Source organism: Oenanthe melanoleuca, chromosome 1A, assembly GCF_029582105.1.
Source record: "Oenanthe melanoleuca isolate GR-GAL-2019-014 chromosome 1A, OMel1.0, whole genome shotgun sequence".
Lineage (NCBI taxonomy): Eukaryota > Metazoa > Chordata > Aves > Passeriformes > Muscicapidae > Oenanthe > Oenanthe melanoleuca.
In genome coordinates, this window is record NC_079334.1 from 14716855 (window position 1) to 14732691 (window position 15837).

General features: G+C 38.7%; 1 protein-coding gene across 1 annotated transcript in view; it reads left to right on the plus strand.

Annotated features, from left to right (window-relative positions):
- DGKI (diacylglycerol kinase iota) overlaps positions 1–15837 on the plus strand; it is a 216248-nt gene that overhangs the window by 182147 nt on the left and 18264 nt on the right. Inside the window, exon 28 of the mRNA XM_056482414.1 lies at positions 2744–2769. Within this exon, the coding sequence (XP_056338389.1) occupies positions 2744–2769 (26 nt within the window). The remainder of the gene's footprint in view (positions 1–2743; positions 2770–15837) is intronic.

The window sequence follows — 15837 nt, forward strand, 5'->3', positions numbered from 1 at the left end:
CAGTGTACTTAGGACAGGACTTGAGCAATTGGGAAAGCCTCCCCCTTGCTAAAATGTATGGACTGAAATTGTAGGAGAATGCTGAAAGTCTTCTCTACTCTTTGCCAAAATACTTCATGTCAGTAGTGGAACAAAGGAAGCCCAGTTTATTGTGTTTGAGCCTTTGGTATCTCCAGTGGTGGAAACTCTCATTGAGGCTTTTACTGTGGCTTTCTTTGTGACATCAGAAAAGTTGAGCTTATGCTATTTTGTTTCCTGCTGTGTGAAAGCAGTAATTGACTCTATCAATTAATAGGGGATGAAATGAGCCAACACGAGTTTATCAGGGTGAGATAGAGAAGTGCTTATGTACGCATCAAGATACCAATACAAACCTGATGAAGCTGATATAAATAAGGTTAAATGAACCTTATTTTCTCAGGATACCAGGCTACACAGTTATTTGATGGATTCTTTCAAATAAAAGCACTGATAGTAGCTACACTGGTAGTAATGCTAAATTTCTTACAAGCACTGTATTTGAGGCATGCAATAAAGCAAAAAGACAGTTATATTTTGAAAAATATCTAATAATTTTAGACACACAAAATATGCATAAACATATTTTTCATCCTTCCCTTCAATCAATGTTTTAATTTAGAAGGAATTGGTATTGTAATAGCATCTCTTCTGTTGTTAATGTTTTAAGGAACTATGACATCTGTTTTAGCCAAATTATAGGATAATCTGCATTGTTTATTTTATTGTTTCACATAAAGAACTGAAAGGTGATGAAACTGGGCAATTAAAAAACAAAACAAAAGAATAATTCTGCTGATGCAGTGGAATACTGCATTAGCAATGGGTGGAGAGTCAGGATATGTGAACCAAGGAACCTTGCACGACTCTTGCATGTAAAGATATTCTCAAATATTTAAACATTTTCACCTCCTGATATGACCCATTTGGCATTGTTTACCCTTGTAGAAAATGCAGTGGCTTTTGATCTTCAGAAGGGATTCTCTAGGAGCTAAGGACAAAAGTCTGTAACTAACTGGTCAAAGCAGGACTGTTCTACTGATGCCTGCTAAATCCTTTGGGTTACCTGCATTCCTTCTGTATCTCCACACATGTGGCAAAAGGGTGAGGACAGAGCTGGCCTGGCTGGCAGCAGAGTAGGATACAAGCTTGGAATGTTCAGCAGCAATCAGAGCCTTTAATGGGAGTAGAGAATTAATTAATTCTGGTCCATACAGACACATTGTTTTCTTGTGCAGCCAGAATCCTAATTAGGCAGTCAAATTTTTTCCCTTCACAGTGACCATTGCTCCAGCTGTGCTCTAGCTCTTTCCTCTCTTTATTTGCAAATCCTTCTCTATTTTGCAGCAAAAAAAAAATTATATACTTTGGCAGGAAAGCTTCCTCCTTTTCTTTCGATTTTTCCTGTTTGCATCTACATATTTGCATATCTGCTTCTGATGTACTATAATCACCCTACCTTCATTTTCAAACCCTTGTTATGAAATGAGATCATGACTTATTCCTCAGCTCCTTTGTTCCTCTAACCCAGGATTCCTTCACTTCTTTTCCCCCCTCCAGCCTTCAGCCCCTGCTGACTCAGTTAAATATATGTGAGCTCTTTTCCCCTTTGTTCCTTCTTTTCCCTGCACCCCGCTGTGGCTGCTTTTCTTATGTTGGCTTTGATCTGTTTGCTGGCAACACTAACATTTTAAAATCTTTTCTAAATTATTATTTTTGTACATTGTTGTGAAATTAAACATCTTGGAAATGAAATAAGGGTTGCCCCACTCACTGCAGGAACAAACACATTGTTACTTGGATGGGAAGGCTGTGTATGCAACCAGAATCTGTGCTGGGGAAGTTCTGAGGAATGGTCCAGTCCACTGGACTGTGTGCTGTCAGTCTGGTCTAAATAACGAACATACATCCAGATTCAGCTCTATGGTTGGCTTCAGTTTTGCGAAGCCACACTACTGCAGCAAAGGGAAAAATGGAGGGCCAGTACTTCTGCGTTCCTTTGTTCTAGGTGATGACCAAAACCATGAGGAGTATGATCCTTAGTGATGGGAACTGTGACACAAATACCTGGAATTCACTGGGGTTCTTCTCTTTATCAGCAGGGACACTGAGGGGGTACCTGTGTTTTATAACCCTTCCCTTTCTTGGGGTACTATCAGAGTCCTTAGCCACTGGTTAAGGTATTCTATAACTCTTGTGTCGCTGCTGTTATGTTGCTTTTTCTGGTACTTACAGAAAATTTGATCTGTTGTGTTACTTTTGTGAGGATAGCATGAATTTTTGTTCAATATAACTACTGTTTTATGCTAACCAATACATTGATTTATGGCAAAAAAATGGCCACTGTAATGACTATGAGTTCCTGCCAAAATGTTATTTCGTTGATCACCCCTAGTTGTGAGGTTTTCTTCTGGCAGTGGAAGTAGCAGATGAGTTTCTGCCAAGTATCTACAGACAGTCTTGGCATCAGTCCTCACAGAGGTGGCTCCATATGGTCACTCTGGCCCGCAAAATCTGCTGCTACATGGCCTGTTCAGCTCTATTTTAATTTTTTTTTATTATTTTTTATTTTTGGTCAGATGGCTTTCAGTCCTCTCTGCTAAGGAATAAAGAAAAAAAAAAACCTTCAAATAACTCCATAACCTATTCCCTAGACTGAGACTAAACTTGATTTGTGACCTTTTTTTTAACCAAAGATTGACTGGGTTTTGTTGTTTTATTCCAGGTCACCGGTTTCTTCAGAAGATCAAGGTAAGATTTGTTTTATAGGTACTAACAGCATATTAAAAATGAGACCAAAGACTAGTGAGTAAGCTCTGTTTTAACACAGTTGTGGTGGAGAAAAATGTTTTTTATAAAAACAGAACTTTGATGTTGATGAAACTTTGTTCACCCTTAGACATTAAGACATTTAGTTAGTTTAATTGGAACTGACGGAAGTTGTTGTGTTATTTGTAAAATGAGTCTTGCTTAATCAAATTGAACTATTGCAAGAGTTTAGAGTTTATTCATCCAAATGTGAAGAGCTTCACCTGTGGAAAATGATGTGTAGCTCGAAGGATGGTACATGTTTTTTGTAAAGATAAGCACACCTCTTATGACTCTCATAGGACAGCATCTTTGTCACTGAGAGGAGAATGCATTGTGTTTTAAAGGCTTGAACACACATTATCTTGGGTTACCAGTAAAGTCAGTTTAGTAGGACAGTATGGAATTTAGTGCAGCTAGGCTCTTCTACATGGAAAAATCTCACAGCTTGAGTAGCAGGAGTTGCAGGTTATGGGAATATGGTTGCTGTGAGGAAGACTTGAAGGATCTGATCTTTCCCTATGGACTAAAGAGGGAGTTTGCGGTGACCAGCTGCTTAATAATGTGGCAAACTTAAGTCCATCTACAGTACATCAGTAAATGGATACATTGGCACTGAAATCCAGAGACATACTGTGAAGGGGTGGTAATTGCACTGCCAGAGTTGCACAGGGAGTAAGGAACAAAAAAAGGGAGACTGCCTGAAAGCAGAAGGTTCATCATGTGGCTCTGAACTGGGAACACTATTTTTGTCCAAAAAATAAATACCTATTTTCTTCTGGCATCTAATTTGTGTGCAGCCACACAATCAGAACATTTTCTGGCCTATGCCATAAGCATTACTCAAGAAAATTCCAGATAGGAGTAGTAAGGACCATTGCAAATGAAGGTGTAAGGACGTCTGGGCCTGGAAGTGTGTCACTGAACTATGTTCTATTGGAGTGTGGAGTGACTAGTTAGGTATCAACCTACATTGTCCTTGGCTCCAGTCAAGGTTTTCAGTCCAGTATAATGGATGGCAAATATATTGTCTTTAATAAACTCTCTTCCATCTCCTCGGCGAGTCCTTTCTCAGTAACAAAAGATGTAAAGAAAGCCATAAAAATGAACAAACATACAAGACCAAAACCAAAGATATATCTGGCCCATATAGTACATTTCCAGTGTCTGGTAGCAGCAGATCTTGTGACAAATAAAAGTACAAGACTGGCAGAAGTATACACGTTTAATTTCCTGGTGTGCCCTATTAGATTTTTATGATTTTTACCTCATTGATTTTGCGAACCAGATGGAGTTTTCCTGTTTAATAGTTCATTTGCTTTTTACTATGACCACAGCTTAAAATAGGACGCTTATGAGAAGTTAACATGTCTCCAACTGTCAGAAGAGATTTGAACTCATAATGGTTTAATATACTATTTCAAGTATTTTCAATTATTTCATCTCAGTGCATAAAATCGTTAGTGATAGGTTGTTCTTGCTATTTCATTTCCCTTGCATTTAGTCTATTGCTTCATCTTTATCTATTGATGGAGCAACAGACGGTGTACTTGTGTATCTTTAAAGGTTAGCATTTAATGCTGTAAAATGCTTTCTTTCTTTCCACTATTTTTATACTATTCCGGTTTTTCACAAAACCTTTCTGATTGCCATCTACCATCTGCTGCCATGATTGGCTTTTCGGGTTTGATCAACATCTCTGAATAGCCTCTTCTTCCCTTTCTGTCACAAGCAACCTCTTCTGAAATGCAGAGTGAAAGGCATTGACCAATTAGTGACATGAGAGTGCCAGTTATTAGGAGTTTTGTGACCATGGAGTATCTATCTAGGTTTATCATCCATATAAATATGTAGGAGCTTCTCAAGAACAAAAATTTCCCATTCTCCAGTGAATTTTCAGAAAGAAGGGTCCAATACTTGGATTTCCTCTATCCTAGTATGCCAGCTACAGACCATGGTAAATGGGCACAGTACAAAAAGGAAAATATGATAAAAGTGCTGCAGCACAAACCTTTTTGAGTCTAGAAGGTTCTCAGTCTACTGAGACTGCGTGTGCAGAGGCATCTCAAATTAGCCTTAGATCTCAAATCTCTTATCTAAACAAAAAAGAGAGTTCATGAGAAAGATGAAAACTTGTCTCTGAATTGCCTGTCTTTTATAGTGTCTATGCAGATATGTCCTGACGTATTATTCTTAGAGTATGTAGCTTGGAATCAGTTTTGAGACTTACATGTTCACTAATAATCAGTACTCAGCTGTGTATCTATTCAATATTTTAAACATTCAGGTTTTTGGTTTTTTGGGGTTTTTTTGGGGGTTTTTTTTGGGTTTTTTGTTTTGTTTTGGTTTTTTTTTGTTTGTTTTTGTTTTTTTTTTGTTTTTTTTTTTTTTTGTGTTTTTTTTGTTTGTTTGTTTGTTTGTTTGTTTGTTTGTTTTCTAATAAGGAAATAATGCTTTGGGCTACATAGTGAGGAAATATGAATATTCCATTCACGGAATAATGTACCTTCATTGTACCTACATTCTGTCCTGTATTACAGCTGCTCTTTCCTATTATGGACACCATTCTAGCACTGATTTTCTGATGATGTGAGGTGTTGATCATTACTGAGAAAAGGCTCTTTCTCTGTTATGTTAGATCTCTTTTTTTAACCTTCCTCTTGGCTCCTAATCTTTGTTTTGTGTGCTTTAATATTCAGTTGTCAATTTTTCTTCTTCTATTTCTTCATGGGTTTTTTAAAATCATCCTCTTGTATTTTAAATGACTCATTCCCATTGACCACAAGGTTGCATTCTGCATAGATTTTTGCATTGAGCTCCTCACCTCTGTTTCTGAATGTCCTGCTTCTGCTCCAGTGTGGACTGACTGCTACAAGCACTAGTGGGAAAGAGTAGCTGTAGCATCTATGTGTTCTAACAGACTTGTACTAGAATTAAGATCTAATTTGAGTGGCACTTCCATTAATACCTGACAGGACAATGCATTATGCTGCCTTGACAAGTGGGTGAAGATAAAACACCATCTGTCTGGGACTGGGCATCTATTGAACAATTGTAACTGCACACAATGCTCCTTGTTTTGGATGTGTGTTAAAGGTACCTATATCAGTTACAAAACAGAGCCATTTTAATTGGCACAGAAAGAGAAAGAGCACTGCTAGAAAATCCCAAACGTCAAAAAAAATATACCCAAAACCTCTTAAGGTTTTTGTCTTTGTTCTTGGTACAGGTAGCTAGGAAATAGATAACTAAAGAGTGAAATCCATAATCCTCTTTTTTTTTTTTTTTTTTTTTCTGTATAAGAAGTCCTGGTGATGTGCTCAGGAAGTCTGATACTGTTGGATGTTATTGCACCCATTGCTTCTTGAACAGGTACAGTAGTGTGGTGCAAATGCAGACTTCTAATATTGTCTAATGTAATCATGTTGCCACTTCACAGTGATTGTCTGGTTATCATTAGGTGAATGGTTGAGGTTTACCAAACCCTTCATTCACCCAGCACCTTTCAGAGCTGCACTGTATTTTGTGTCCACACTGGATCATGCCCTGCCCAACCCTATTTACAGCCATCCTGCAGAAATCTGCATTAAATATTCATATCTGTAGTTTCATCTGGCTAAAGTTAGGTTCTCTTTACTATTCTTTGCTTACCTTGTGTGTTTGAGTTGATCCTTCATCATCATGTGAGCAATTGAAGGAAATGGCCTTAAAAAGAGTACAGTGAGTTCTATTTCCATATCAAGCATTCTGAAAAACACTCAGCAAACTCTGGATTGTTGCTATTAATGGTGTAGGAACATTGGTGTGTTATTCATGTCATGGCAACTTGAAGCTGATGCTGCTCAATATTTGTGTGTCTAACTTCAGAAGAACCTTGCCTTTGATGGAATTACTGTTTTAAGTAGCTATATTAATGCACCTCAACCAGAGCTTAATCCTTAACGCATCTGAGTTGCATTCTGATCAGTAGACAAGAGGTTTCAAATATTAATGTCACACTCTCCTACTCATTTCCCTATAAACCAATGAAATTGGGCTTTTTGCCTTGTTTTTTCCAGCAGATGTGGTTTTGATGCATAGCATAATTTCTCTGATTTAGGGTTTGTGGGTTTGGGCATTTTGTTTGTAATAGATTCAAAATTCATGAGAGAATAGGGGACAACTGAGAAATAAAGACAAGACAGAAATACATTCAATTGAGCAATTTTGAAGACAGCTAGTTATTACAAAGTAATAATATTATACAAGATATTAAGATAAAGAAAAGACAAGTAGCAACATTCAAAGGTCTTTCAGATTTTGCCAGATGCTGGCTCCATGCCATGGAGTTATTTCATGACTTGGAATCATCCAGCCTGCATATCCCACACCTAGGAGGGATTTCTGTAGAGCCAGGAGTGCATTAGAAATTAATTGAGTTCATAATGGTGACTTCTAAATTAGTCTCTATTAGAAAAAAATTTCCACAGGGATTGCTTGGCATGGTTCAAAGTGGAAGTTTTAGGTGGAGGTGTAATTCTGACTCTGGATATCCCTCTAAATAGAGAGACCTCTATCTGAATTATAAGGGGGGGACTGATCATGTGTGTGCATGGAAGGCAATGGTTGCTCCATCCCACAAGGAAAATGCTTTGCTATGCAGTATCTGCTCCTGCCTTGGAGGCAGAATGTACTGTACAGTCTGGTATTTGCTCCAACACCATTTGCTCTATTAAAGAGAGGAAATCTAAGCACATGCAAGGAAGACGATGGTTGCAGGAGTCCCAGAAAATAGCACAAGAAGGAACAACACTTTCTGGAATTTCCAATAGATGGGATTTCCTGTTGCCCATGGTGATCTGTGGGAACACAGACTTTACTCTCTTAGTCTCCTTTCTTCTTCCTGGAGCCACTCTCCAATAATCTTGATAGTCACAGTCTGCACAGGGATGTTTTCCTCTAGAGTTTTGAAGAAGTCTGCCATGCTGATTAAAGGGATGAGCAGGGTGCTGCAGATGAATCCAAACATCTCAGCATTAGTAGAATTAAAAAATAAAAATAAAAAAAAAGGCTATTTTGTACACCAGATTCCCTCAAAAGAGAGAGAGGAGACACTGTATTCTTCATGGTGATGCTGCAGCTGTTTACCCAGCAACAAATTGAGATGTCTTGGAATGCTTTCTCTGTACAAATTAAAGAGATTATGGGAGGGGTTGGAGGGAGGCTCCTGAATGCAGGCTTTATCTTGATTAATTAGCCACTTTGGGAAGCCCTCCTGGATAGTGTTTTGAAAGTGTCTGTGTCCAGCTGAGCCAATGATGCCTTGGGAATCTTCTCTGGATTTGTTCATTTGCTTCTCAGCTCAGCACATGCTGGTATTAATACAGACCCAGGGTCCCCCAGGCAAGAGAAAGCATTCTGTGAAAGCACATGTTAGGGCTGAGGGAGATCTTTTCTGGATAAAACCTTTAAAAGGTGCCTACACCATACCTCTCATCATATCCAAGCAGCCTGAGGGGTCAGCGGGAAGCTGAGATGAGATGTCTGGCAGATTTGGGCATCTGAATCAGTAACAGGTGAAAATAGGCAGACATTTATTTCACGATGTCCACTGCCTTTATTATCCTTTTCCCCTCTGGAGGAAGTATGAGTAAGGTGTATGTTGTCTGAATCTCAGTGCTTGTTTTAAAGCAGAAGCCCTGGGTAACCTTGCAACCTACTTTGCTTCTGTTTGTTTTTTTCTGAGGAAGGTTGCTTATGGTCAGATAAGAGTGGCAATCACCTCACCCACTGAAGAACTTGGCTAGAAAAAATATTCTTGAACTGAATTTTGGATGATTTAGTTCTTCTGTGAAGTCCTAGCTTTTTGAGGTAGGGTTGCTTAGATATTGCCAGGCAAAGGGGCTGCACCCAGTGTTGCAGTGGCAAAAACCTGAAAGGAGCATGCTAAGAGTGCCTGTGTTGGTAATAATCCACAAAGACAGAGAAGAGGAACAGTGTGGCCCACAATGTTTTTTTTTTTTTTTTAGTCCTATTTATTTTTAAATTAAAAATAAACCATTGTTTAATTATTTTATCTAGAATTCTCTTTCTGCCAAGGTAGTGCCACTCTGTTGATAAAATTGCTGCATTAGTCAGCCAAAGTCTTCCCTGCCTTGCATTCTCACTTCACCACAGACTTTTTCTTCCACTGCATCACTCCTGAGAATGACATGAATTGTTGTCTTGGCTTAAAAATACAAATGGTGGAAGGGAAAAAAGAGAAGGTGAAAAAGTGATGCTGTTAGCCAGATGGTGCTTAGTTTATCTGTGACCTTTCTTTGGGATTCTAAACTATTTACAAAGGAAGTTCTTTTTTTTTAACCATCATATCCTTTTGTAAATTTGAGTTAGCTGGTCTTGCAGTAAAACTTCAACATTAGGATCTGAATGCTTCCACTCCTAGCTATCAACTGCACTCTCAGCTCTGCACTTGTGCCACATAAACAATTCAGGCTGGACTCTAATTGGCCTCAAAGTAGCTTTAAACTGGTCTGAGTGCAAATGTGGGCTTTAAAGGCAGCTTGAGTGCAATTTACATCTGCTTGAAAGCCTCTTTATCCTATCAGAGTTGTATGAAGGGACTTCTGTGCGAGAATTTAGCCTTTCTTTCCCTTCAGCGAGCATATGCGGCTATTTTTGCCTTTCCCCCTCTCCTTCTCTCTTACAAGTGTTTTGGTGCAATTGTTTGAATTTAAAATTCTTAAAAGGTAAATGTTCATAATGCGTATATATAGCTACCTGAGTAATTATTGATTTTTTTCCATGTTAAATTTTTTTCTTATTCACAATTTAGGCAAACAGTTGCAATCAAAGCTGTGTCAGTTCTCTAAATCTGCATGGGATGTATGGCTTTTTTAACTAAAGGACAGACCTCAAACATTTAGAAGGGTTTTCTACCTCTTTGTGAAATCCTAGAAATAGATGTTATTGAGGCATGATTAATTCAGGTGGCCAGCAGACTTCAAAAGTGTCTCTCCCAAACCAAAAGAGGATGTGTGCTTATGCAGGTTTTCCTATCCAGATGAAACAGCTCAAGATACTGTGGAAGGCCTTCTTAATATCCCTCTTGCTGAACAGTCATCAGATCTATGCGTGCGCTGCTGCCCAGCTGATGTGCTTCTGAACTCTTAGTTGCAGCAGGTTGCTGCACTGTCAGTTTTCTTGGTCTCTTGGGGGTATATTTTGAGCACTCAGGGTCTTTGTTAGGTTGTCTTTCATGGGAATAGTGCCTCACAGCAGAGCTGTTGGGAGCCTAGACTGGTGGTGGTGCCTTCAGGTTTCATAAGAAGCCCAAGACTTTTGACAATCTGAAAACCTGTGGAGAACCCTTGTTTCTTTAGGGCAGTGGCACCAAACAGATACATTTTGGGAAAAAAAATAAAAATCAATGAGTCCTTGCTTTATTCAGCACAAGAGATACTGTGATTTAGGCAGAAAACCTCTAAACTGTATGTATTTTTGCTGTATTGTTTCTTATGCAGTCTTTGGGCTGAGGTAGAACTACTCTAGCAAGTTCAGGAACCTTTTTCCATTCCTTGTTTGATGTAAAGTACTTTTTCAGTGAATACTGAAGAAGAAGTGATTTTACCATTTGTTTCTGGATTTGAAATTTTTTTTTTTTTTTTTTTTTTTTTTTTTTTTTTTTTTTTTTTTTTGGCTAGCATCTAGAAGACCCCTTAACCTGCAAGGTTTATTTTCTGTTTAATTTTTTTCATGGTCTTCAGTTGTCACTTCCACTACTTGCAGGTGCATAAAACACATGAACAAAAACTTAATAGCTCCTTTCACTCAGCTTATCTTCAAAGGAAATATTTAAGCATCATCAGCTTTAGTGAGGCTTGAGACTGTCTGTAGATCAAAGACCTGTGAGCTCACAGTCATTCCAACAAAGATTATTAGTTCTGTAATTTAATTTCTCAGTTATGTAGACAGTTTTGCATATGTATTTTATAGGTGGTTTGTGTTTCTTTCTGTAACTTTAAAAGCAGACAAAATGTTGGAAAGAACTAAAGTTTATGCAAAAGCTCAAGTGCAGAGATTTGCAACTTCTCTTCATAGATCCCTAAAATTGTTCCATGGGACTGGCAGGTCCTTCAGAAACACCAGGTGAATTCACTGCTCTTCATCTTAAGTGCCTCTTTCTCACAGTCCTCTCAGAAGGGAAGTAATCCACAAAACATTTCCCTGTGGTATCCCCCACCCCTTTCATCTGCAGGTCAAGGCTGAAGATCATGGCTAGAATAGAAAAAAAAATCCTTTCTGTACATTTCTGGGTAAGTTATACTACTGCCAGTTTGTCATAAAGCTTTTATGAGCAAATTGTTCTTTACAGAGAAGAGAGTGTATTTCTGAATGATAATCTATATGGACTCCAGTCTTTTGAGAGCATAGCTTTTGGAGTGATTGAAATAGAAGTTATTATTGATTTCTGTAAAACTAGTGAAAAATAAACCCCGAGGGCTCCTTTTGTTATCATTTCTGTAATGCTGATCTTTAACAGCTCAGAACACTCCAACTGTGTATAAGTACTCTTCTAATCAGGGTCAACTTTTAACTTCTCAATGTGTAAAGCAGTAACTACTTTAAATTTCTGACTCTAAATTACACAAAGACTAAAACAGCAATAAAGGGTTGGAGATGTTCTGGAAGCTAATGATTGTCCAAGTTAAGTTTAATAACTCTCAAAAATCTGTTGATGTCACTTTCTCCTATAGTTCTTCTTCATTATTAGCTCTACGTGGTTTGAATGAGGCAGTATTTTATGAGGTATTCCTTAAGAGTTCCCCTGAGCACTCTAGTGGGAGATAGTGGTGAACACTGTCACACTAATTCTGGGCCCTCCACACCAAAGCTGTTTTTTGACCTTTTTTTTTTTTTTTTTTTTTTTATTATTAACTGCCTCCAACCAGTAAGAAGCTTTCAGCACTGAAATGCTGATGGCATATCAATTCAAAATGCTGAATCAGTGCATTATATGTGTCTTAGAAAGAGCTGGACAGATGCAGGCATTGTCTGTTAAATGATTTCTGCAGGGGGCTGATTAGTTCTGACTATCAACTATCTTACTGTGTCTTCTGAAAGAGCTAGATGTTGTATGAGCCCTAATTCTGCTTGAGATCAGAGAATTATAGAGTGGTTTGGATTGGAAGAAACCTTAAAGAACACCTAGTTCCAACTCCCCTGCTGTTGGGGGTTGAGTGTTTTCCTATTACTGTGTCAATTTAAAGAATTTTTCCCATTGTCATGCCAACGGAGCTGCTGGTTACACCTCGGATCTTTCATGGCTCTGGACAAAAGGGGTAGGTGGGATCGGCTTGGAGAGGGGCTCCCATGCTTCCGGAGGGGACTCGTGTTTCCGGGGAGCTGGGAGGAGGAGCCCCACCCCGGTCTTGGAGCCACGCGGCCGAAGGCAGGAGAGCCAGACCCTCTGCCATCACCTGCCCTGCATCTGCCCTGCTACAGCCTCCAGTCTCTGCAAACACCAACGGTGAGCGAGGAGCTGCCCGCTCCAGCCGCTCCCCCCTGAGACCGGCGCGGCCGCAGCCGCCCCCTCCCGCCTCCGATCCCGCCGATAGAGAGTGTGCCCACAGCTAAAGAAAGGACTGGAACTGAGTAATCTGTTCTGTTTTGTTAGTAATTTTAACAATTGCTGTTGTTTCTGCTGGTACAGTTATATATATTAGTAAAAGAGCTGTTATTCCTACCCCCTTATCTCTGCCTCAGAGTCCTTGATTCAAACGTTTATAATATTTGGCGGGGAGTGGAATTCGGGTCTCTGTTTCAAAGGAAAACTTCTGCCTTTCTTGGCAGACACCTGTCCTTCAAACTGGGACACCTGCCATGGGCAGAGATGCCACCCAACAAATCAGTTTGGTCAAAGCACCCTCCTCCAACCAGGTCTTGAGTTATAGTAGCTAAATTTTGCCATAGTTTCCCATGTGCTTAAATATTGTCATAGTCTGATTAGATGCATTGATACCCTGGTATTTTTTAACTCATGCATTATTGCAAATAATACTCTGCTGTCACACTGCATTTCATTCATAGATCTGTAATTGCCTGCATTTTGATGGTGAATGTGATAACTCCTTGGTATGGTACTTTATAACATGGTTTTAAATAATTCTGCTCCCTTCAGTCACAATTTTTAGATCTTCATTAAAGAATTGCTGTAACGGTTGAAAACTTCGAAGTTGCACATTTTTATCAGCATTCCTCATGATTTAGTTGGTACAGAACTAGTGGGATCAAATATGGCATTGGAAGACACAGATCAGGTGTGCAATCTGACTAATAGAATCTGGAGGATATTTAGGGTTTATGAATAGCTTTTACTCAAGTGAAAAGACACATTACCCCTGTACTGCTGACAGTGGCAAGCTGTAGAACAACCTTGTTCTTTGAGATTCTTTCCAGTGCAGACCATCTCTTCTTACTGTCTCACTAAAGATAATTCAACTAATTTACTTAATATCTTCCATGTCAACCTATTTTAAGCAAAGAACCTTGTGATCCTGAGTTGTTACTTACAAGGTCTTAGAAGAACCTTTTTCTTCATGTTCTTTCTGAAAGTGTTTTAGCAGCAATGTTTCTGGTGTGATAGTAACATACCGATGAGCCCTGTGTCTGTCCTTGGTGTTAAACTGATCAGCAGCTTTGGGATTAGAAGAAAATTTTTCTGCAGGGCATCCAGGAAGGAGTAGTTGTTTGAGGTTTTGCCTTGCTTGGGATTCTTCTCACAATTTTCATGGCTTCTGAAATGAGTGAGGTGATGGTGATAACTTCTGCCTCTCTCCTGCTGTATTTTTCTGATGTGTTGCAGTTGTGGGCCTTTACGATCCCTTACATTTATGAGACATTCTCATTCTGAACCTGTATGGTATATGATGAACTGAAATTTCCAAGACCATGGGAATTGCTTGGTGCTAGGAGTATCACACCTTGGAAAACCTTAAAAGAAGACCTCCCATTTTGCTCTTTTTAGGTTGCTATTTCTGGAGGTGATCAGTCATGTCTCCTGGAATCGCGCCATTCTGAAGGACCTGTACTCTGTCTTAGTTTGACTCTTAGGTGCTGAAAGCTGGAGATTATTTTCTCTGGAGCTTCTTTAGTCTGTGGAGCACAACACGAACTGTTGCAGGGCAAATCAGGTTATTTTCTGTGGAGGGTTATTTCTCTTCTGACCGTCCAAGCAATCCTGTGAGACATCTCAGGCATCTTGCAGCCTCTGAAGTTATAGAGTATGAATACTTCACTTCTTCTTTAATGTCTGACTTTGCAGCACTGTTTTAATGGTGCCGACTTCACATGCAGGGCTAGAGAGCAATTGTTATTTCAGGAGTTAATTTTGTCTGGGAAACAAAAATGTTTGTTGTAACTCAGTGACTTTAACATAGATTTTTAGAATATGAAATAAAAATAGCTGTTTCCAATGGAAGCAATGGACACTAATATAGAAGTTAGATGAGTGATATATGCCCTAGGAAAAGTATTGTTTTCAGCATATGTGTTTACTAGTAGTTGTTTATCCTGTATCTCAAGCTATATTAGCTTGCAGCATTACCACAATTCAATTAGCAGCCTTTTCAACATGGTTTTTTTCTATTGGTGCATTATCCACTTGTATCTCCTCGATAATAATTTATAAGTCTGGTGTGTGTGTGTGTGAGGGGGTTTGTTTTGGAGTGGGTGGTTTTTTGGTGTTTTAGGTTTTTTTAAAATTTAGATTCTTTTCTAAGTTGAGTAGTTAGAGCTTTGTTGAGGAGACAGCCTGGGGACCAAGTGCTTCCTCAATACATGAACAGAGCACTCCAGTCACTAGTTTTGACAAGCTGTCACCTTACATCAGCAATAAAGCTACTTCCTAAATAAATATGAAAGGTAATAAAACACTTTTATTAATAATGATAAATAATTTTCTTGGGATAATAATGACTTGATTAAAATATTAATTAAATCAAGTAATTTTTGAGATGTCTTTAAGACCTGAAGGTATGTTATGTATGTTCAAACGGTGGCATAATTCATTTTGTCTATTACACCTGTGGTGCAGTGTTGCTTAGAAGAAATAAAACAATTCCTATTTAACGTTTCTAATTTTAAGCTAGCCTGGCATTGCATGTTAACAGCATTTTTCTCCACCTTTCAGTCTGCGCTCTCTTGTCAATGCCATCTGTTCGCTTGCTTCAGCACCTCTTGAACAACCAGGTGATTTTTGCCATCTTCACCCTCCTCCTCAATATGCCCAGAAGTCCCATTTGGGTTTACGGGTTTAGTGTGCTAAGCAATATTCATATATTTATGTAAATATGCTCCTGATTCTAAAGAACATTTCTTCATTTCTAGCTCAATGGTTTCTAAATCTTCCTGCATTGGGATGTACAGCTCTGAATTATCTTACTGTAGTCTAATCTCTTGTTATGCCAGCTGGTTTTGTTGATCTCTAATGTATTCATTTATCCAATAGGTTCTACCCTACCAAAGCACTTAATTTTAAGAGTGCAGGTAGACTTGGTGTTGGTGTGAGAAGAATATAATTAGCTCAAAGCTAAGCACTTGCCTAAATGCTTTACTTGATTTGAGGCTTAGGAAACAGTTTAAAAGATTGGTCTAATTATGTTGAATTTGTTTTAGAGCTGCTTTATTCTAATAGCCTTATCATCAGACCAGTTCTGATTGCAGATATTCGGTGTAGAAGATTTTTCTCATCTTGTCAGGCTTTTCATAGAATCATAGCTCTCTGTCCTGGTTTTTTTGAACTGTAATCTTCAGCATGGCTTGCATAAGAAAATGTATCACTGCCTCTTAGGAAAGTGATTTCAGGGAAGCCATATCTTAAGAAATTAGATGTAGATAGCAATGAAAACTCATGTCACCAGTTCATTTAATTTTCACATGTGAGGAGTGCAAAATATTTATACATGTCCAGACTGCAGTAGCCTAAAGAATAAGGGTGTCAGTGACACCAGATTGGCAAAAAAAAAAAAAAAA